The 24,655-nt window shown below is 40.6% G+C and overlaps 1 protein-coding gene across 3 annotated transcripts in view; it reads right to left on the bottom strand.

Moving 5' to 3' along the window:
• Positions 1 to 24,655, bottom strand: part of LOC105195771 (ets DNA-binding protein pokkuri) — a 49,703-nt gene that overhangs the window by 4,179 nt on the left and 20,869 nt on the right. For 2 of the 3 annotated variants that reach the window (XM_039448662.1, XM_011161371.3), the window contains 3 exons: positions 1,899 to 2,151; positions 639 to 1,319; positions 91 to 340 (listed from right to left, as the gene is read on the bottom strand). In XM_039448662.1, the coding sequence (XP_039304596.1) occupies positions 91 to 340; positions 639 to 1,319; positions 1,899 to 2,124 (1,157 nt within the window). In that variant the 5' untranslated portion in view covers positions 2,125 to 2,151. Of the gene's footprint in view, positions 1 to 90; positions 341 to 638; positions 1,320 to 1,898; positions 2,152 to 2,542; positions 3,999 to 24,655 lie in introns of those variants that run through there. The other variant, XM_039448660.1, reaches the window with a different exon arrangement.

The following is a 24,655-nucleotide window of genomic DNA, read 5'->3' as shown; positions in this document are numbered from 1 at the left end:
CAAAATAATTTAGCAAATTTATGGGTCGTATTATAACTTTCACACATTTTTCTTGTACAGTAATGACTAATTATTCATTATAATACTCACTGATAACAATGTCGTTCGCCTTGGACTTTTCTAAGTATGTTCACGCGGTAGTAATAACGTAAAGCTCTGCTCATTTTGTCGTAATTCATAGAAAGATGATTCTTCTGGATGCCCCAGAGTCGCGCTAGACCAGGTGGATCGACGATCTTGAAAACGCCGGTTTCCCGACTTTTCCACGAGATGTAATGCTGGTACCGTTGCCCGGGGTCGTTCAGCAATTGCTGAAGGAAGTCCCAGAGCAGTCTTCCGTCTAAACAGAACGGCGGAAATTGTGTTACAACGTGAATAACAATCATGGGAAGATTAAAACAACGGTTTTTGAAGAGTTTATATTTAATAAGATGTTCCATACTGTTGCGTGTCGTTCGATATTAATTAAAAATTCAAAAATGCCCCCCCCCCCAAAAAAAAATGATTGGAAAATCATGGTATCTCTTAGCTGTTTTAGGACGTATTCTTGCGTTGTTTAAAATGTAACGGGGATCTCTCTCTCTCTCTCTCTCTCTCACTTATACAATTAAAAGTCGCGAGCGATCACAAATACTAACTAGTATTGGGTTCCGACGAATCGCTGGGGAAGAACTCTCTGGTCACGTTGGCGGTCGACCGGAAGGCACCGGGTGTCAGCGGCATCATCTGGTGCGGTAACGTTGGACTCGGTTGATCTTTGACGCTCACCTCGCTGAGTCTCTGTGCCGTCAGGGCGGTCGGCGTGGCCGGTGGGCTGCTGTTGCCACTCGATACCTGGTGAGTGTTGTCCTCGTCCGAGGACTCGCTCTTGTAGACTTGCGTTTGAATCGCATCGGTCGCGTGGCTGGGTGAGCCCGACTGACTATCCACGGACGGCGCCGGCGATAACGTTACCGAGTTGGCCGACATCAGCGATGCGAGATTCGTGGCATATGGCGGTGTCTCCGTCGTCCACGTTGGCGTAGGCGGATGCGAATGTGGACTCAGCGGATATGTGGACTGTCTAGTCGGTGTCACCGGACTGCTCGGCAGGCATCTCTGTAGCTGATTGTAATCGCGCACCAGCATGGTCAGCACGTTGTGCAGCACGTCGCCGGCGCTCGGACACCTCTCGCCCATATCGGCCTTGGTCAGCAGGCACAAGGCTTTGCCGTTCATCTGGAACACATCCATGTCGAACGGTGGCAGGTCGAATTCCCGTTCAGCCCACCGCAGGAACGCCGCTACATCCTCCCGCGACCACAGTCTAGGGTCGGACACTGAAAGGAGAGAAGATGCCATTGGTTGTATTCGCGGCGGTCCTTCTAACCACTGTGTGGTTTAACATCGTCTATACGTTCATAACTAATCCCTATAATCAACTCATAGGACAACAACACATTGATATTAATACGAATAATCTAATTGAATTAATATGCTACAAGAGAAATATATTTTTAACTTCACATTTATATTCAAGATAAACTTTACTTGCACATAAATGCTAAAGACCAGAAATCGGTCTGCGTGAAACTTTAATGAAATTTTCTAAACTTGTCAAGAGAACAGATTTTTTACTTTTTCCAGAGCGAGGACATTTTAGAGATGCTAGTTAGCATCAGCAAAATTAAACTAATTTTCAATTTAATTCTGTGCTATTACTTTTCTGATTCATTTCAAAAGCTGTGTTTGAAATTGAAAGTAACGGCGCGTATTCGAAAGAACTGAAAACTGTATGTAAAATCACATCTGAAATATTATTTCAGCACCAAGATCTTCTTCTATTTAAATTGTTGCACACAAATCACGATCTTGAATCTAATTTGTAAAGAGGACGTTCTTAATTTTACAACACTTACCTAAACTCGTTGGTAGATGAGTTTTAAAGTCCAAAAGGGGACTGGGCGGTGGATGCGTCGTAGGCGGGAAACCCATCGAGGGTCCATATTGAGCCCTCCAAAGGGCCCAGTCCGGACTGAAGGGCAATATAGCAGCCGGGGGCAATCGAGGCTCCATTCCGGCCATTCCGCCTGCGGCGGAAACCGGCGGTAGCTGCGATATCTGAATCGGTGGCAGCAATTTCATAACACGCCTCAGATCTACCGCTAACTTCTATAACAGAAGAGATAAATCAAATTTATTAACACGTTTCATTTTTAAAAAATTCTATGATTTATGCGAATCTCGTAATGAAGTAGCTCGATTTTATATATAAATGTATGTTGTATGTGTAATTTTGTATTTTATATTTGTAATATTTGAAGTAAATACATGTTCGTTATTTGACAATTGAACATTTCAGTATCATTTTTCGTTGAAAAATTATGACTTTGCTAAATCCTAGATGCAACATTATCGTTCGATCTGCTTAGCGAGCGCGTAACACGAAACGATGTCGGCGTCATTTCGACGCTACAGGCGCACGAAAGTGATCTCTATATTTATTTGCGACTATGGAGACGCGATACTGTGTGACGTAAAGAGCAATCTTCCGTATCTATACCGTCGAAAATCGATCCTTGATATATAACGCTTTGCCTCGACTAACGATCGGCTCGCCGATGTAGAACGACGGAAGATAATAGCTCCAGATTACAGTTACACGTCGGCTTCTTACAACGTGGACGTGGCACAAGCAAGAGGATTCTGAAGAAGAGAGGTGGAAGACGAGACGAGAGAAGGGGAGGAAGAGAAAGAGAGAGAGGAAGAAGTAAGGAAGAAAAGCGTCGCGACGGCGACGTTTCGTGGCGTCGTCGCTCTCTATTTCCTGATCGGCGACCGGTTCGCAGACGTTCATCACTATTAGCATAGAATGTGGGGGCATAAGAAGAATGAAAGCCGGCAGGAAACGCGGATTTACATAACGTATTTCCATCGACGTCGACGAAGCTATTTCCGTTCGCGACGTCGCGGCTCGTGGAGACCCGGAGGCCGGCTAAGCGAAACCTCCTTATAGCCAACGTCGAGGCTCTTAGTTTCGTACTCGAAGCGAGTCATGTTGTTTATTTCTCTTCATTTAATTGCTTCCAGAACCCCGGTCTTTTAATTGTCATCGCTCGTACGATATACCGGCTCTAGAAGTGTCACATGGTCTTCGGCTTCGGAGAATACGTCATTAAAATTCAAACCGAGTCACTTTGTAAAGTTTACATCACTCGCTATAAGAGTTACACATCTCGTAGTAACACAAAATATCATCGGCTGTGTGAAAGATCTCTCGCAATAGCGTTACGTTGGAATATAAGCAAAAAGAAGCTAATTGTGGAAAAGTAATATAAAGCAATCTAGTAGCTTCTTCATCTCGGTAATGACACTATTTGCATGATAATCATATGTTTCTAATCCATACGTAAGATTAGATATAATTATAAACGTATCGGCGCACGATTGCACTTAATGCCGTGGTATGTTACAAAGACTTTTTACACTTTGACTCGTGTAAACATGACACTTGACATTGTAACACAAAAAAATAAGCAATTACGACCTGATTTAATATGACTCGTAACAAACGGACTCATGGTAGGAAAAAGCCAATTGACGTCATCATGCGTTCGATACTATCGAGGCTACATAAAATTATACGTAACAACTATTGTAATATGATATTGTTACGTCGATTTACATTTAATATTATCATTATTTGAATCATTTTTGAAATAACAAGCCACTCTATTCTGGTCTTTAGAGAAAGAAAAGAAATGCTCTACTTGTGCGCAGACATAAAACACTTTCATCTTCCTCAATTACTCTGATTATTTTCAACCACTGTTTTTATTACATCGATTACTGTCACAAATAAAACAAGTGCAAGTTTTTTCTTAAATTTAAAAAAGTCAATTTTTAATTTCTTTATTTGAAGAAAACCGACGACACCATTTGGCTTCTTCTTCTTCGCGATTGTGATCGATGGGTTCCGGAATAATTTCAATAAAAAGAACTCTCCTTCGTGACACTTCGAAAAATGATCGGAAGAAGCCCTCGGTAGTACAATTGTCGTGCGGTGCTCGCTCGAGAGAAGAGAGAGAGAGAGAGAGAGAGAGAGAGCAAGGATTGCCCTGAGGGAAAGAGGCAGGAACCTCGGCATGCGAAGGTCGATGTGCCGTTGTCTCGCACCAGGAAATCCTGGTCGTCTCTCCGGTCTCCCCTCTTCTCTCCTTTAAATACCGCGAGTGAGCGAACGGCCTTATACTCAGGTGCTCTTTTCGGTCCGCGATTTTTTTGTGACTCGGCTAATTAAAGCGACTATTTATTTATACGCCGTTGCGTTGAGGGATGAATCTTTTCGTATCGCATCTGCTTCCTGACGTTTGCCTGCTCCTCGAAGACTATCACTTCAAATTATAAAATGAAAAATCCACGAATATAAAAATCGATCATCTTGAAAAATAAAATTTTTAAGTTTCGACATACAATTCCGACAGGAGCAATTTTAGTGCATCGGAATGCGCTCTCGAAAGATGGAAGGCGCGATAATTGCGCGAGGCATTTTTCTCCTCGGTTGCAAGGAGGGTAACAAGAAAACACCGGATTCTGCGGTTCCGTTCGCGTGTTTCTCCCGCGAACGTTCCCCCCCTTTTTTTTTGGCGACGGAAGAAAGGAGAACCGATCGCGGCGGAAGCAACGGCAAAAACTTGCAACCGCGACGCCGCTCGAGACTTCCGGTACGCGACTGAAGGACGGAGAACGCACCGGAAGCGCGTTCGATCGCGACGAGGTAACATTGACATTTCCGCGTTGCCTATTTCTTCACGCCACGTCACGGCGTTTGCGCAATATGTGTGCTTAAGTTCTTGAAAATCTCTGAGAACTCTTGAAGAGCTCCTCTTCTTCGTTTACAACATGAGTCAATTTTATTCCGCTCTTTTGTGAATTTTAATAAAACTTTAATTACACAACGACATACGCGCACTGTTAAAAATCGGCAGCAGAATTTAATATAATGTAACGAAAGTAAATTTCAAGCAGGTATATTAAAAACGTTTAATATAAATTTAATGTAGTCAAAAGTGTACTAAATTTCATGAACATGATTTTCAATTATAGATACATTAAATTTAATGTGTAACTAAAAATACATTGAATTTCGTGACATCTTTAACAGTGTATGCACATTTTAAATAAAAAATAAAATAAAAGATAAATGAATCGCCATGTTGCTTAGATTTAACTAAAATTGGATTGACTTTTTCGTCGTGTTATAGAAGAAAATAATGAATTAATCCAATTCATAAAGCAGATTAATTATCTCTTTCGCACGTGCGTTTATCTCCTTTTTAAATATTATTTTTAAAATAAATTTTAATAGGATTCAGATGTTAAAAAACGATGGTTTAAAAAGGCAAATGAGAATCAACGTGGTTCTCAACGCGTACATAAAAGTAATTTTATACAAAAAATAAAGAGATATAAAATTTATTATTTTTTGGTTTCTTTTTTTTTCTCAGTCTTACATGTTTTTTTATCTCTCTACGCAAGCTTCCTTTTCCTATTTCTCTCTCTTTCTCTTCTTTACTCCGATATTTCCTCTCTTTCTTTCTCAATCGAGTAGAGTTTCTGTCACGTGGAGGACCTACAGTGACCTTGATTATACCGTCTTGTTTACGATCGATCTTGCAACTCAACGACCGGGTTTTCCGACGCGAAAAAGCTCTCGACCAATCATCGTCGCAAATGTGTTTACGTTGTCGCATGTCGAATAGCTCGGAAGTCTTCGCGTACAAGTGAATGCGATAATCGTTCGCGTATAGATAGCGCGACGCAGATAGTAACTGTCATTTGCTATCAAGCGTCGTAACAGCCACGTGTTTTGCACACATCACCATGTAAATATTACCGGAAGCGAACCTCGATTCACCCGGTGTCACGGAAGGCGCAAATGAACTGCGTAAATGAGCAAATTAAAAGGATGAAATATTCATGCGGATGAATGCCCTAAAGCGCAATATTGCGGTGAGCGTATTTTCTTACAGAAAATAAAGGACAAACCTGAAAATTTTACAACTTTGTTTCTACATATTTTCAAACCACTTTGTGACTAGCCAGGAGTCTGCGTAGTATGACATTTTTTTTTTAATATCGAAATGAGACATTGCGTAGTTTTCTGATAGCTTGGAATAAATATTCTCTCTTTATAAATCTGTGTGAAATAGATTCGAAATAATAAAAATGAAAACAGAACTAATCTGAATAATTTTAACAAAGAAATAAAAACATAACTGATAAAAGATAAAACAAATTATATTGCATGATATAAAACTTGTCGGCTATTTCCATAAATTTGCTCATTAACGCAATATTAGACATTAAAATATTCATTAAAAAAGAATTTGTTGTAAACTGTAATTGTAAAAATAAAAAGCAAAATTGAATTTAAAAAAAAAAATAATAAATGAATCTAAAGGATAGTACACATTTGAAATAAAAAAATGTATGATCGCCGTAAACATGAGCAAAGTACACACTTTGGTTTGCGCTAATATTTTGTTACATCGACGTTTTGATAAAAAAACAAAAGTAATAGATGCAATAATAATGACATTCGCGATTCATCTCCCGTGTCTTTGAATCAGCGGTCTTTTTTCCTCGCGATGATTGTATTTAAATCGCACCGAGAGCGAGTTGAAATGCATGAGGTGACACCACGTGCTTCTCATGTGAAACGCCGCAATCTGCGCCCGGCGCGGACGGTTCTCGTCGGCGAAAAACACGTTCGCGAAGCGAGCGATAAAACGTAAAACGTTTTCTCCTCCCCGGGCGACAATTTAATCCCCGTCAGTCAAACACGACACGCCCCGGGGCCGTAATCGGTCAGCTGGCGGGTCGGTAAAGGATCCGTGATTAGACCTCGTCACATTCTTGTCTTTTCGGTCTCGCCGTCGTCTTGCGAGACGACGTTACGACGTTACCGTCGTCCTCGTCGCCGTCGCCGTCACCATCGTCATCGTCGTTGTTGTCTTTCTTCGTCGATCGTCGCGGTCCCCTTAATGTCAGAGGTTCGTTATGCCTTATTCATATCGGCCCGCTGGCACATACACACAAACGACCAGTTGCGTAACCCGCGCATGAGGAAACGACATGTGCGATTTGTTAAGATTAACACGCATACACGTACACACGCGCAACGGCACGCATACATTCGCTCGCGATATCGCACGACTCCGGTACCATTGTTGCACGATCCAAAACGAGTCTTCGACGATGACTTTCTTGATGCATACACTCCTATGTACGATACGAAATCTTGTGCCGCCTGCACCAGCGAGTGACAAGCGATAAGCCAAGTAGAACCATATATAAAAAAAAATCATTGCAACGGGTTCGTAAATCAGTGATAAAGACGCAGTGAATAACGCCTTATACAGTTAATTATTAACAATAGATTACGATTTAATTTACAAGATATTTATCAAGAATATCTCATGGATATACCGATATATATTTCTAACGTCATATTTTACATCTGCACACTAAAGTAATTAATTTCTCGCGACGTATAAAGATGACAGAAAAAAACTTTGCATAAAGTAAAAAAAAAACAAAAAAAACAAATGGATCCATTAAGATCCTCAAGGATCAATGTTATAATGAGCAGGAAAGGCGTCTTTAACAATATCTACGAGCGAGCCGATGATCTCGCAAAAAATCGCGCGTCCGAGCACAGTGTAACAACTTGGTTCTGACGTCGACGTCTCCTCGGGTCGAGAAGGAAGTAGGTAAGTACCACGCATCCGCGGATGCACGCGACACACGCACGCACACTCACACACGCACAAACGGATGCGCAACGGATAAAACGGACGTGGACGTTGTTTCGCAATCGTCTCAGGAAAGGCAAAAAGTAGTAGGCCGTGCGTCAATAACAAAGACAACGGTTTCGACTCGTGTCCCGTATCGCGCGAAATAATCGTGCGAGGCAACGATTGATGTGCATTAATAATGCGATACCACGTGATAACGATCGCTCTCGTCGATTAAGCGCCGATCATTCATTAGAGCGAACCGGCCCGGCGTATATTGATAATTAAGCGTGAACGGCGCCGACACGTCCGCGTGTCACGCTCTCAGCGCGGCATATTAATCGCTCGGTCTAAACGTTCGTATTCGGAAAGCGCGTCCAATCGCTAGCGATAGTTATCGGAATGTCTCAAGAGTTGGACGGTAAAAAATAATTCTACGAATGCGATAACTCGACGGCGCGCGGCGCGACCGTTAATAGTACGACTAATGAATCACGCAGGAAATTAAGAAAACGGCTATTGGGCTATCGACACGAAGCAAACGTTGCGGTATTCAGAATAATCTTACTTTCCTAATTATAGATTTTCGATTGCGATTTTGTTAATCATTTTCTTTCGAAGCGAGTGGTTGCGTGCCGTGCGATGGAATTCGGAAGAAAATATCGCGTGGCACACACAGCAGCGATACCCATTTCGAGTTGACTAATTGAGTAAAAATAACGGGTATCAATGGACGCCTAAGGCGACAGTGGGTGACGTGCGTCCACATACGTGTGTGTCTTTCGCGCTCTCGTGTGGGTGCATGTCTGAAAATACAACCAGGAAGAGGTATACGTACAAGGAGGTGGAAGGAAGGTCCTTGGCGCGCGTTCGAACCAGGATTTAAGATTTATCATGTATAATGCTCAAGAACGCGAAGGAGAGCCTTATCTCTTCTCTCTCTCTCACTCTCTCTGTCGGGCAACCCGTTTCTTCCTCCTCGTGCCGTACCCTTCCGGGTTCCTTCACTTCCTGTTTCTCCTTCTCTCTCTCTCTCTCTCGTTTGCTCGCTCGCATGCACGCACGCATGTGGACGCTTTATCGGGCCTCTGTCTTTGTCCGCCGATGTCGAGGTATACTACTGCGCGCGAGTGATTAATACGACTATATACCTGTGCGAGATATGTAAACCGGCGCGCTAATTAGCGGACATTGTAATAACGATAGCAATTTTTAAAACTTCTTCACCTCGCACATCCGAGATCTATTATTAGTACCTCATCCGCTACATCTACCTCTTTCTTTTCTTAACGCGTTATTTATTTCTCAAGGAAAAGCACATATTCGTGCCACACCGAGGTTTTATATTCCCTTTTTTTCTTCCCGCTCTCGATATTCTCATCTCTCCGCGTTATTTCCTCCGCGCTTAAAGTCCACAATTTTATTATCAACTACTTTATTTTGCACTTTAAACCTTTATGGATGATTTATACGTACTAGATATGCCGGCTAGATACTGTTGTAATACAGGATTTCAAATGTCAACGTTCATTGTTTGCTATGACAATCGATCCGTCACTTGCGTCGGATGTTACTTTGGTAATAACAGTGCGCTATTGATAATACAGCTTTCAGTATCGCCCCAATTTTATTCGGAGTATCTATGGACACTTTTGTAAAATAAATTTGTAAAGATAGTGTCGGTAGATTCCAAAATTACCAATCAAATAGATTTAATATATTATTGTCTCTAACTGAGACAAAGGATGCGGTGAGTCACGATATCGAACAACGATGTACGGGAGAAATAAAAAAGATTGGAATTTGTACGGTTTTCTCGCGGAAAGTGGAAGTTTCCGCCAAGTCCGAATATCGACGCAGACGCGATTGCGGGGAGATAAGTTGCAATAAGGAAACGCATTCGCGGTGCATGACGCGTTACTGATGCTTCAGCGCCGATGACGCCGTTGACCCGCCTTTTAACGCGACTCGCAAGTAGTTTTTACGAAAGAAAATAATTTTCCTTCTTTGTACGGTCATATAGATAATCGAGTAATCTTATCAAGTCGGTATCTTCTGCCCAGCGTGTAAAAAGTCTGAAGCTGATCGTGAACGATAATTTTAACGTTGAAAATGCGTTTCCACGAAATAACCGGTGTCGTCGGTGTAATAAACAAGTATGTTACAACAGATATTCTGAATTAATATTAACTAGGATATTATCGTCGACTGTAAGTACAGCTGCTGGGACAAACGTCAAATTATTCGCTTAATAATCCTTGCGCCGTCGCGCGTCGGCGCCATTTTTGGAGCATCGCCGATCATCGCCGATCTTACATACATCCAAGTGTATTCGTTGATACGAGAGAGAAGAAATTTATTAGCGCGAAAAAATGCGCAATAACATTTGGCGTTATCCTCGTCGTTGATCTTTGTGCAGCATGTCAGCGACGGCAATCCGAGCAATCCGGGCAATCGGCGGTCACGCGGCCGCGGCAGCGCGAGTTACGCGCCAGCCGCGTAATCGTGCGTTACGCACGTTGCACGCGTAAACACGGATCCGGGTGTCCGCGGGCTGCGGCCTCCGAGAGGCAGCGAGATCGACCGGAGAAAGTCGAGCAGTCGAGAGAAGTGCAACGGAACGAATGCGCGGTAGCGGCTGAAGGCGCGTGACATTCTCCTCTCCACCTTCTCGTTCTCCTTCGTTCTCCTTCGTTCTCGTTTGCCCGGCCCTGCCGCCTTCGCTTTTGTTACGACGGGACGCTCCGTAAATATCCGTCTGCACTCCTCATGCGAACATATCGCGCGCTGTACGAGGCGTTGAGTCTTTCCGGATAGAAAACGGTCTGAGTGAGAAATATCGAAACTATTTTGCGCGACAGTTGGAAGATAGTTGAAATAACTTTGGTTTAGCAGATAATGTTTGTCGCTGTAGAGTTCCAGAAGAGATGATACTGAAGACACAATTTAACTATAGAATTTTTAGAACATTGATATTTACAATCGCGAATATTTTGACAATATTTTTTTTACCTGAAATAGAAATCTGTAGAGCACCCACTTAAGCGATTTTCTAATGTCAATTGCATAATCAATTTACTAAAGATTAGATACGTCATGTAAACCGTGACGTTTTATTACCATAAAATTATATATTATTTGCGAAACTGATTTGTAAACTGTTCATTGAATCAAAATTGGAAACAAAGATTAGATATTGCAACTTATATTCAATAAGAATTGAAAAATTACGATGACAGAGCAATGAGAATAAACTTGGCATTAAGTATGAAGAGAACGAACCTCAAATTTTTAGGTGACTAGGAAATCCATTGTCTAATGGCCTGTTCTTATTGGAAACTTCGTTCTCCAACTTGCTGAATTTGTGAGGATCTGATGCACGTGCTGAGCTTGTTGCAATGATCGAGTATACTCGAGTTCGCCGACCAGACCAAGGTCATGTGGAAAAACACACGGAAGAGATCTAGATGACTTTTCAATCGCGAGCTCCACTAAGCAATTCCACTCTCGGAACTTTTTAACTAACGAACCAGTGCACTTGTGGTGTAATAAATGGCGTCAACCTCTCTCTCTCTCTCTCTCTCTATTTCTCTCCCCCTCATACAATTTTCTACAGTTGGACGCAGTTAAAGTCGTGCATGAAACGGCGATAATCAGATACGCTGCGGTCTTTATCTAATCAGAAATCCAAATAATTTCCCATTTGCTCTTCACTCGAGAAGCGGTAACATCCGTGTCTTTTCCTCAGCGATGGATATTTCGTTTTCGCTAGAACGTGGAAAACAACATTTTGTATTCTCGTTTTGTGCTTATCATTCAGAGTGTCGGGAAATTTTTTTGATTGACTACTTATGTAGGAAAAACAATTAGCACACGTTCCAAGAAGAGATTATGATTTTTCCAAAAACAAACTGATTGGTACGTTTCAAATATTTCTCGTAAAAAATAATACCGAGTACATCGGCACGTTTTTCTTTTCCTTAATTTGTCAAATGCAAAACATTTTCGGCAGCCTCAGCAATAAACTCTGCCGGGCCCTTCGCGTTGCGTTTCCACGTATTTATGTTTAGTTTGACGCACGACAGGTAGCGAGAAACGTGCATTATCTACGCGCGCTTATCAGGTATCCGTGCTTCTCACCTAAAACAGAAGATGACTTAATCGTGACACGCGCGCGTACACAGTTCCTCGAGGCGGAAGCAAATCTTCACGATCGCGCTCGATCCGAATCGCGAAGACTTTATCGCTGCTTCCACGTAGCGCCGCGCACCGCGACGAACGTGTCGTGCCGATACGGAAAGCGAGATTATTTCGCGGATCAGGACGGAGATAGCACGATCTTATCGAGACCTCCGATCGGCCACCGATAAACCGCGAGATCTTGCGTTTTGCGGTAGAAATCGGCAAGACTGTTATTTCATTAAATATAGATAACGATGAATGTTGGAATTTGTTCGGGGTCTGTCTCCGAAAAATGTATATCTCTTCAATACGGTCGAAATTGTTTTGACAGAAATATATCAATCGCGGCTTGATTCTCAAATCTCGAAAGATCGAGTCGGTCCACATCAGGAAAAAATATTATATTCGATCATATATTCTTTAGGAAACCTATTAACAACTGACGTGATGATAATACACGAAGAGAAAAAATTGCTAAATTTTAAGAAATATTTGTTTGAATAGTTGCAATAAAATATTTACTTACGATACATAAATATTTATTCCATAAAAAATGATAGCTAAATTAAATGAATGGTTCTTGCATTAAATTTATATTTAGTCAATTTTTCATTGCAACGTTTAAAATAAATATTTATTGTTTAGTAATTTTTTTTCTTTCAGTGTAGATACTCACGTTGTATCTCATCGCAAAATCGGAAAATCTCCGGATGGAATTTTGACGATGTTTTCATAGAAAATATGACGATAATAGATCTCTCGTGCGCGAGGATTATTTTTCCACCTCGCCTTCTCGCAAGCGCATGTGTAATCGATGCTGCTCGTCTGCATTCGATTTCGGGTTTCTTCAGGCTCGCCTTATCGAAGAGGTACGGGGGCGGCGGAATTTCGGAGGTCGCGAGAGCGAAAGCGACGTTACAGGTGCGCAGCCGGCGCTTATTGACCGATTTATCATGTTTACGAGAGGCCTTAGCGGCCTCGATTTTCCGACGTTTCGTGACGGCGAGAGCAACTGTGCTAACAGAAGAGATATCGACCGGCTATAGCTTCTTCGGCAAGTTTCACCTTCCTTCCGACTGAATATTTCCCGGTACTTACTTCCTTTTACACCTTCAGATTTTTCATCCCGATTCACAATCGTGGAATTCGTTCTCGAATGCACGAGTTTTTACTGATATATTAAGTTTAATGTGTATACCATCAATCAAGATTAATCGATAATCCTTGATATCGATAACTCGGGGACACATATTTCATTACCTACTACTATTTATAGAACTTTACTAGTACTTGCGTACTTGGTATCTATCGGGTAACAGAAATTTTGTATATTTTGTTAATATACGAAAATTGTATGTAGATGTTGGATATATTTCATTTCGTTTTATCATTTCTTTTGACATTGTTATGGAATGATTCAGAAGATTTATATGAAAATTCTTATATGCCTTTTCTGTCCTCCTCCGGTTTCCCTCTCTTCATTGTGCCTGTTACACTTTATTTCCATACGAACACAAGTGACGAAATATTCGATAACGCAGCAGTGTTCTACCTGTGCGCATGCACATAATTTCGCTTGCAACGCATGCACATTAGCGAGTCTGCAGATAAGCCTTTATCGGTAAGAAAAATATCGCGTCTTCGACGTCGAGCGGCGGAAAATCGTTTTTATCGCGCAAGCGCTTTGGAAATTCATCGATTTGTGCGGCACAGTGTTCTTTGCTAAAATCCAAATACGTTTTTCGTTAGATCCATCATAATTTATCGTGCGTTTGCAATTGTGTAAATAAATAATAATATCGGTTTGCCGATTACACAATCTGTTCCGCGGGAGACTTGTTCTAGATTTTCAATAAAATACCGTCTATCCATTTATCTGCTTATGGCGGAAGAAATACGGGATGAAATAATAGCGTTCAGCCGGAGTACGACTTTTGTAACATCGTGGCGCCGTTCTTGCGACATCCAGCGATAACCCGAACTCGCGAGTTAAAAAAAATCCCGGTGGAGCGCAGAATGTTGGAAAAATCCACGATTACGAGGCGGAATTAAGTCGCGTGTGATTGCCTGACCCGACGCGGTTTTAATTAAATACCGCATGCGGGGATCATTACGATTTGTTACTCGTTAATTTACAACTAATACAGTGAAGAATCATAAGTGAGAAAACTATATAAGTAACAATCTAAAGTTTCGCAATTTTTATTATATGTAATATTGCAATTAATCGTTTACGACTCTCTTCGTCTCTCTCTTTACTTCATTTCGCGTGTTGCGTTTACGACTGGCACGAATATAGTCCATAATTACCAAAGTATTAAAGCTTATTGTTAGTATTTGGAATATTGCACACTGGTAGTTCAGCTGCAAGATAATACGACGTAATTAAAAAAAAAAAAAAAAAAAACTGAACAAATAAAACTTGGATAAATAAAAATCGTCATGATCGTGAATCGAAGATGCCAAGTGTCGTCAAATATCGTCAAATATTTTCTTCCTCGTGATGAGATGACGCGACGATATTTTAAGAATCTCTTGTAAAACGAATAATAATAAAGATGGGAAAAATCGAGGTTGTTCATTGGCTCGTTTTATCTAACATATGTAGGACTTGCGAAATTAATTTCTTAAATAATCTGATTTCAGAAATAGAGTATTTTTAGTAATAATTTTATTTCAAACTGATTATATTTAAGATCGACTTCTCGAAAAGTCAAAAAGTTTTAGCGAGGTAGTTGAGTAAGAGCTAGAAGGATAAATTAATGAGCGCACATCTTTCTCTTCGGGGCGGCTTCAGCTACATTTTAATTTTAATATTATTTAATTGAAAATATCTGATTAGTCAAAATACATGAAAAAGATTAGAAAATCGTGAGGTGTCGAACAAAATTTATTTTAGTGTCGAGAAAAAAATAGATATCGAATTGGATTAAGCGCATATTCTCGCCACGTCAGTCGCGAAATATGCGAAATAACACGTGAATTCACGTCTGCTAAATGAATTCAATTATTACCTCTCGTTCTTCGTGCGCACAATCACGAAAAATACATATTAATTTAATGTAGGAAATGTAAAAAGAAGAGCAGGCGAGAGATCGAATCTCGACACGGAACGAAAGGGGAGCAGGACGGCGCGGCGTGGACGTAGCTTAACCATGTGGGCTGCGCACTCGACCGATAAAACGACTCGACTCGACGACGTGTCAGTGACCCTTTCTCGTCCACCACCCCCTTCCTCCATTCGTCTCCTGCTTCTTTCCTCCATGCCCTCGACACTCGACTCGCCGTCATTCCCTCTGGCTTCGTTTCCTTCTCTCTGCTCCCGCTGATAGTTTCGAGGCACCTGCCCGCCAATGTCGACATGTCAGACATGGTTCGGGATGTTTGCCTTGTGGAAATTCAACGGGAGATCGCTACGAGTCAGAGATGAACGTTACGCACTCTACGAGAGATCTACTTTTAAGTTCATGTTCCTCACCAAGCCTCTTAAAAGATTTTCCAATACTTTTAGTATTTTTCCAAGTCATCTATCGGAATGTTAAGTGTCTCGAAGAGGAAAATCAGGGAGGTCATCTTCCTCCCTCTCGACGAAAACAGCGACGAGCAGCGTTGAACGTAGACACGTGCTTGCAGGAATTTTTATAGATGTAAATACAAACGGTACCTCCCAAGAAAAGCGCGATCAAATTTAAATCTCAGGTCTCTTCGTAACGAGCGCGCGCCGCGGAGGCCGCGATAAATTGCGGTGCAATTACGTACGATCGCCGTCAGGTATATAAAATCACACGTCGGCGATTATACCGGCAACACCTGTTGGCGATTTCGCACGCGTCTTCGTCAGACGCGTTTCGCTACGCACGACCGGCGATTCCGGAGAAAACGATACTCGTCCTTACGCGCGCGCGTCCACTTTGCGTGCCGACCTAGGTTTGATTTACATCGATCTTGCTTCCAGATGCGAAATTGATCTCAGGGTTACGGCGCGCAACGGCGAAAGAATTCGCAGCGAGAACGTACAATTGTGCGACAACATACATCACGCGTAGGCAATTGCGTGAAACATAAATAACCGGTGCACTTAACGCGTTACCATAATTATGGCGATTCTATCGCTGGACGTTATTTGATTATCCCCATTCCTTCTTCGGCGGAAGAAAGATGAACAAGTCTTGAAGAAACCCCGTGCCTGTATCTCGCCGCATCTCGGCCGAGACGGAAGCGATCGCGCCGCAATGCTCTCGAGGAGCGGGCGAGCGGGTGAGCGCTGCTCGTTTCGAAGATCTCGAGGCAGATACGACGCTCTGGAACTGGATCCGCATCGCCCTCGAGCGGTGTTCCACATGTTACTTCGCCACAACACACACTCGCGAAAGCGAGTTCGACCGAGAGGTCCAGTCCGCGACCGGTATCATCGGTGCACTGTTATTAAGGAACGATCTTTAACAATTAGCACTCGAGGTATCGTACTCGTTCATCATTCGAGATAATTTCACGTGTTCTGGTCCATGTATGTACAACTTCCTCGAGAAAGAGAGAGATTCCTTTCCGAAATATCGCCCCGAGGGCCTGGGATTATTACGGATTTATTCACGTCGAAATAAGATATTCGCACTCACTCGTGTGTGTGTGTGTGTGTGTGTGTGTGTGTGTCGGGTGCGTGCGTGTGTATCGGGTGTGCCGAGGTAGTCGGCTGCAACGAGAAATCGACAACCTGTTACGCGCGGTGGATGACGTTGACTGAGAACCACTGTGCCGCACAAAGAGAGCAGCGTGTGGCCTCCCGATGCACGTGCATGCAAGTACGCCGGAAGTCGATAAAAAGCTTGGTTCACCCTCGGCATCAGCTCTCGTCATGGGAAACAGCCTCCTCCTTCCATTCCTCTTAGAAGCGCTCTTCCGTTTCTCTCTCATCCCTTCTCTCGCGCCTTTTTTCTTTTCATTTCTCTTTCAATTACTCATGTGCTACAGCAAAATCCCTAAATTCTTGTCTGTTTTTTCTTCTCCTTATTGAAACTTTTATTTCATTTTTATCAGTTGAACAAATCACGTATCAAAAAACTACTTTTCGAAAATCGACTGTACGAAAGAGAAATACTTAAGAATCATACGTATCTAATTATTGATTGATGACGATTCGCAAACTTAAAAATTGTGATATAAGAAATGAAAAGAAAGAAAAATATATCTCTTGTGGCATCTTAAAAATCAAATCCATCTCTAGAGGGTTAAGTCGTATTCAGTAGAGTGAGAAGAAAAAGAAACGAAATAAAACTAAAAAAATGATCGTAAGTTTGCTTCCAAGAACTTAAATGCAAACATATGCATCCGTGTTGCAGAGCACTTGGAATGAAACGAGGAAGAGAAAGAGAAAGAAAGACGTGTTTGTATTATGTGTCGACAAAATACACTCCCTGCGGTCGCCTTTAATGACCAGCACGTTAAATACACATTACACTCAGTGATAATAAAGCTTACAGCTATTAGTCACAGATTTGTCTCGTGACGTATACAGTATTTTAATACGAGATTATTTTAGTAGAAACGAATATTATCTCACAATCAGTAGAATTATAAATTCTAAATAGTGGGCCAAGATAATTTTCTATAATTGACTCGGTTGTTATCTTAGATACGTTTTTTAATGTAACATAATTAAATTTAGATTTTTAAATTAAATTAAATAAATTAAAAACCTTGAAAGGCAATAAGATAAGATTTCACTCAAGTCAAGACTTATATATGAACCGTGAAATGTGGCGTCCCTAATTTTTTGCAGTTTTTGTGAAAAAGTGCAAGACGATATAAAAGAATGTTTTATCAATCACTAATTCATCTTATAATAAAAAAGAAGTTGAACATAAAATGTTTGGAAATTTATGTAAAAAGGACAACGATAAAGTTGAAAAGGGAATAGGGATAATGACTGTGTCACGGTAAAATTTAGAAATTTGAATAAGATATGCGAATGTGTAGGATGTCTAAGAAATTATCTTTTAATCTTTATAATCAATGCATCGTACCTATCTTCTATGAATATTTTTTCGGAGAAGTCGAGTTGCGAACTCGGAAACTACAGAAACGTATTTTCAACAAATCATTGAATAAACTACAATTATTCTTTTTCTAAATTAATTACATCTCCAACAAAATAAATGTACAATGCAACGATGGAATTCAAACGAAAAAACTTTGTTCGAGTAACTGCTATTACGGCGCTAGAATTTTTCGACTGCTCCAATTCACTTGTAATTCACTTAAAACATCACTAAAAATATTTTTAAATCTGAGGAAACAAAATACAAAGCAGAAAAAAATTGCTAATTGAGCTATACCAAAAACCAGGGACTGGAGTAAGAAATTATTAAAAAAAAGGAACGCTATCTTTCCACATGCAATGCGTTTTACTCGTGCTAACTCACCTATGTATTAACGGATACACGTTCCGGATTTATCGAGTTTATTGGCTCGTAGAAGACCCACCTTGCTAAATTGAGATCCCGAGAATCGCGCGTACGGCTCGCGGGAGACGATCGCGCCTAATATAAGCCAAAGGAATCGCGCCGTCACAGGGGGAGGGACACGGCTACTGTGTACCAGGAACGCGGATCTGCGTCTGGTAGTAGCGTGTATAAATACGCCACTAGGAAGTGCTTGCCAACAGGAAGCGTCCACTGGGCAATGAGAAACAATAGTGCGACGCGGCGACCGCCCACTCTCGAGCCGCGCTAAAATCGACCGACTTTTCGCCCACCTTTGCTCTATTTTACTTAACGCCCGAATGCTTAACTGCACTCGTTTCGCTTCTGCCCTGACGAAAAATCAGGCACGTGAATCACCGGGTAAAAATGCCGCCGTGGAATAGGCGAATTTAAATTCTAGACAAAAATAATTGGAGAAATTTATAAAGATATCTCAATCCAATTTCCAATCCAACTTAATTCCAATTAGAAAAAGAAAAAGGAGAGGAAGGAATCAATTGTTTTTTTTTTCTTTTTCATACAAGACTCGTTGGTTCCATACGACAAAATCTTGTTAGTTAGTGAAGGAGGGATCAATGTGATCAATGTGCAGACTGGAATTGTGTGCTTCGAGGTATACCTGATATAACTTTGTGTCGCATAGTTCAACGATAGTTCATGCATGTGCAACACCTTCTGCATTGCACGATCATTCGTGCAACACAACAGGCATGCTTGGTCTAATGCGCGTCCTACAGGCTAAAAGTAATTAGTATGCTAAACTATTTTGTCGGGCGTATGCATCGACCCGGCGGCGCAGATAGCGGAAAGTTTTACGTCAGTCGTATGAATAAACGATGGTCGGCACATCAAAATAGATTCGCGTAAAATTATTCAGTAGGCCACATGACCGACTGGCCCGGTATTAATCGATAACACGAGGTATCGAGGGGACACGACTCGATCGACGGCTTTATGAGGGAGGTATTATTTAGAGCGGTAAAATGATGTCCCTTTAAAGCTACGGAACGAAGAGTTTCACGCTCTCTTCTTTCTTCCGGTGTAGTTTTCATTTTTTTTTCTTGCGTATCTTAAAGTACTTGTAATTCAACTCTCAAATTTTCATTGATGTCTTCGATAGAAGTAATTTAATTCCGGGAGTCCATCGAGATAGAAATTAAACGCGTTGTTAAATATTTAAGTAAACGATAAAAAATAAACAATAAAAGTTTATCGATGACGAAAATAATGGGTAAAAGATACAATTTTATTGAGGACAATGTTTTGTCAAATTAATTCGGTCACTCTTTCAAAAGTATGCGCGACGTCTAATCAAAGGTGAAAATATAGATAAAAATAGTCAATGATGATAAGAAACTGAGAAACGAGGTCACGAGATCATTTCTCGCGGAAGCGTGATTTTCACCGTCTGGGAAACACACTGTTCTAGACGTTACGTAAGTATCATATTCAAAGAATTGGATAGATTGTCTCATCACTTAGTTCGTGAGATCGCGAATTGTTAAGTAACACCCATATTATAAATTTAAAAGGAATTTGGCAACGAAGAGCTGAGATGACCCAAAAAAGAACCGTAAAAATAAATGTGATAATTTCTAATGTTTTTGACATTACGGATATTTTATTAATTACGATCTTAGATTAAAAAGTCTACAAAACAATAAAGTGTTGAAGTAAAAATATTTGACAAATTTGACTTGTGTGAAACATAAAAAAATATAATTGGAATTTCTTCTTTTTAATCGTTTTATAAACATTTACATGTATTAAAATATGAATATATTAATATTAATGTGCCGCGTTAATAATAATTATAACATACGAATTTATAAATATGATTACATCAGATTAATTAATGATAATGTGTTAATTATTAATCTCTTTTTTCAGTAATTTATTATAGACTTCCTCTTAATTACCGCGCAAATATTGCATCTAAACGATCGATATCTAAAACGGCATCGACCGACCAATGTCAATGCGTAATTTGTGGTAATCGCAAGGGAAGGTTTTAGTGACGATAAAGCGTCGAAACAGACAGCCTATTAAATTTAAACGGCTCAGGTCGTGGAAAGAAACCGGCCGCGAAATCCATCCGCACGAGTATAAATATGTCGAGGAGGAAGTGCGCGACTATAATAATAGAATCTGCGGAGGTATGCAACTCGCGGAGGGAGGAACCTCGACGACGACGACGACGACGACGACGACGACGACGACGACAGTCGTTATTGCGATTTAGGCGACATACATGATGAGAGAAGATCCCGAGTGACCACGTTAAATAAGTGTTGATCCAGTCGACGGAAAAGTGTTCCCAATAGCCGGGGAAGTAACGTCGAAGAACGATTGGCTGTCCGGTTATTTATCGTAATGGAATAATGCGATCGTAGGTGCGTGCGTGCGTGCGTGCGGCTGGCCGGCAGCCGTATCGTCTCGCAGCCACCCATTCCGATAAAAGCCACCCATCGTCACTACCGCAGTGACGATAGGACGTCTCGCTCGTCAGTCGGATGCGGGTCAATGAATAGTAGCGAATAAAAGCGACAATAAAGAAAAAGCATGCAAAAAGAATAACCAAGTTACCGAGATAAAAATTAAATTTTAAAAATCAATGAAAAATATAACAATTCATAATTCATATAAATTGTAGTTAAATGTATAGATACATTTATTCTCCCTTTTTCGAAACTAAACGAAACACATGACAAATAATCAAACTTTTAATAATAATACAAGACGATTAAAGACAAGAAAATTATTGGGCATTCTAATCAGTGGAAATAAAAGTCTATTAATTCTTAATGTAAAATTAATTACTTCGAGTTAATTAATTCATTGATTCAGTGACAAGATATAGATAATTATATTGGTAACATACGAAATGTTAGTTGTTTATAGATAAATTCGGCAATGCTGTTTTCACGATAATTTTTTAACGGAACACGCGACGACGATTTATGTTCCGTTATTACGTGACGTTCAATTTTCGAGTGGAGTTTCACCCACTTTCGCTGTAATTATCACTCGGTGTTAAACCACCGAGTGTCCCAACTGTTCCGTCCACCGGCCGGAGATGACTCGATACGAGGCGAGAATAAAACAAGCCCCGTGGATTCTGTGTGGGGTCCACGAGGGATCGGCGGGGGAGGCGGGGGAGGCGGGTGGTGGACGAGGCAGGGATAGGAAGAACGAGAAGGAAGGAGGAGACTATCGTCGTCTCTTGTCCCGGATCCGACTCGTAATAATAGTTATTTCGACGGTGAGGAATGCCAGAGTGAGCGCAAGCGTATGCGTGAAACGCCAGAAGAGAGGTAAAGAGAGAAGCTGAAAAGAGGATAAAAGAAAGAAGAAGTTGAGAAGAAAAGAAACATTGCACACAGAGAGACGCGATTGACAGCGTAGCGCATTAAAAGAAAAACAAGAAAAAAAAATAACGTACGTAGGAACTCGCATAAAATTACATTCATGATACCTACGTCGAAGAAGAGCTTCTTGCTTTCCTCGTAAAAATATCGGAACAAATGTGTCGGATTTAAAAGCGCTCAATCGTTCTTTGTAGCTTCCGAAATGTTCCACGGCGCGGCGGGGAAAAATTTCGCGGGCGATAAAGGCGCGAAGAAGCTCTCGCAAAAGATTTCGCGGCAAGATACTCAAAGCAACCGAGTCGTTGCGTAACTTCTTTCCTCAATCCTTTCCTTGTCGAGAATAATATCCCACTTCCGCGATATTCCACGACGTCCTGGAAATTAGTCACGGAAGTTTTCTTCCTCTAAAATATTTCCTCTCGCTAATGGAAGCGTCCGTACTTTATTTACGAGAAGCATAATATTGCGATTCAGTGTCTCTTGAGATTTATCCGGAATTATCAACCCCCTTCCTCTGGCAAGAGATGTCACGTTAGCAATCTAGGAATTCTTTCAACCAGTCACACAAACTATGTAGACGAAAGCAACAAAAATTAATTATTAAAAACTTTTCCGAGTTATATTATATAACTATGTTAATGATTTTTGTCTTTAATAAAACTTTAATAGAGTTTCCCTTCAATGTCTACCAAACATTTTTTACTCAATTTATTCTTACGATGTTCATAACTTCCTATTTATTTTTTTTTTTCGACTGTCTTACTATAAAAAATTTTGTATTTGATTTTACCAAACACTGCACATTCACAATAGAGAATAGACATTAAAAGTCTTCGCCGAACATTCTAATCTCTACACACACCCATACATTAGTTTAAAATTCTTTGCTTATCTCATCTTTTCTCATTTTTTTAAGTGATCGTCTGGAGCAGTCGAAAGAACGGCGCGACGTCACGGAGGACTTGAATGGCTAACAAATTTCGTTTCTTTATTCTCTTTTTCTTTCTTTCCTAATCGGCGAAACGGGCATAAAGGAAGGAAACGGGAAAAGAAAAGAAGAAGAAGAACCTGACATTATCTATTGTATCGTGGCGTCTTCTTATTGAATTTTTCGTGGTTACACTTGCGAAAAAGAAGAAAAGAGAAAAAGTAAAGACAAAAATTTGACAGGTCAAAATTTTTGGATTATGTCTGAGTTTCTTGGTATTTCTAAGCTCTCCGAATAAAGGTCGATGTGGTTCGCAAAGAGTAATTTGGCAGGTAAGGCGTGGACTTGTACCTTTTCACACTGTGAATATAGCGAACATAGCAGTTTTGCCTGTTTGCTATAATGGTAAGTACTCCCTTTTTTTTATGTATAATTGTTTTATTGTAATTAAAAGATATACATGAAAATAAACTTTAGCTTTTGCTGTTTTGGTCCATTAAATACATATTTAAATTTAATTTTTATTGTTATCCTTCCAAATATTTTTAAATTGATTATTTTTCTTGACTATTTTCTATTCCTAACTTTTCATCAAAAGTTTAATAGATTCTTACTTATGAAAATATGTGAAGATATATGATTTGTAAATAATCTATAATGTTCTAAACTCTAGGTAGGTTAGTTTAGGTTCACTAAACTCAAATGACTGTGTAGTTCAGTCGTCTTTCTGCGGGAAGATAGAAAATTACTTGTAGAGACAAAGTAATCCCATCTTACGGTGCCAAGTTGGAATCTTTTTGTTCACGAGCTTTTTGACTTGAGCATGACCTCACCGAGTTTCGATAAGTTCGGAACGTACAAAAATGGTGAGAACGATCGGAGTGTCGTGAACAAAAAGTTTGCAACGCTTGAACCAGTAACGTACCATCGGATGAGTTTATTTTGCCTTTACAAGGGTAACTTTTCGCCCATTAGATGGGGTTGCTTTATCTCCACAAAATATAACTTTTCATTGTATTTAAAAAAAAAAAAAAAAAAAGATTTTATGCCCAAGGTATGTAAAAATTTAAAGAATATAGCGTCAAATAATTTCCTTTGTGTCTCGTAAATCTCATAAAAATGGCAAAAAACTTGTCGCAAAATCAATCGATAAAATTCATCTCACGGACAACGGGACACCCTGTATAAACGTATCCGTTACGTAGTACAGGTGGATGGTAAAAGAACGTAAAAGTAATTGAAGGAACAGGATACCTATCGGAGAGACGGAGATGAACGAGGAAGAAAGCCGATATAGGAAGCAGAGCGGGGCAGAGGGGAAGGGGAGACGGATAAAAACGCAAAGAGAAGGAACAGGGACACGCCGAGGAGAGAAAGAAGAGAGAGCGACGGAGACGAGGAAGACGAAACCCGGGGCGATTGCGCAAAGCGAAGATCCTCCTCTCGCTGCCTCCCGAGAGAGCAGAAAAAAAAGAAGGAGAGGTCCAAGGTCCGTGCTTCCGGTCCGGATACCGACCGGTTCTCTCGCGATACAGACGAAGAAGAGGAGGTAGCAGGGTGCGAGGAAGGAAGATAAAAGGATCTATCTTCCCGTCCAAGCGCGAATATCCGCGTCGAGCAAAATCTCAGCGCGCGGGCAAATAGTTTTAACGACGCTTATACGTCTTACCGATCCTTCGAAGAAGTACCATTTCAAGTGCGAAAGTGCCAAAAAAAGTACTACGTGAACTTTTATTTTAAAATGTGTCGTAAAAAAATGAGCAAATATGTACAGTGAGAGAAATATTGTTGCTTGACCAAATTTGTAACCACCAAAATTGATTAAATTTCTTTATTTCAATTCAAGTATTTATATATTTAACAATTTTGTTCAGTGTAAGAAGAATTCTATAAAATATAATATCTTTTTTAGAAATAGAG

Source organism: Solenopsis invicta, chromosome 4, assembly GCF_016802725.1.
Source record: "Solenopsis invicta isolate M01_SB chromosome 4, UNIL_Sinv_3.0, whole genome shotgun sequence".
NCBI lineage: Eukaryota > Metazoa > Arthropoda > Insecta > Hymenoptera > Formicidae > Solenopsis > Solenopsis invicta.
Note: the sequence above shows the minus strand (reverse complement) of the source record. Positions and strands in the feature narration are given on the sequence as shown.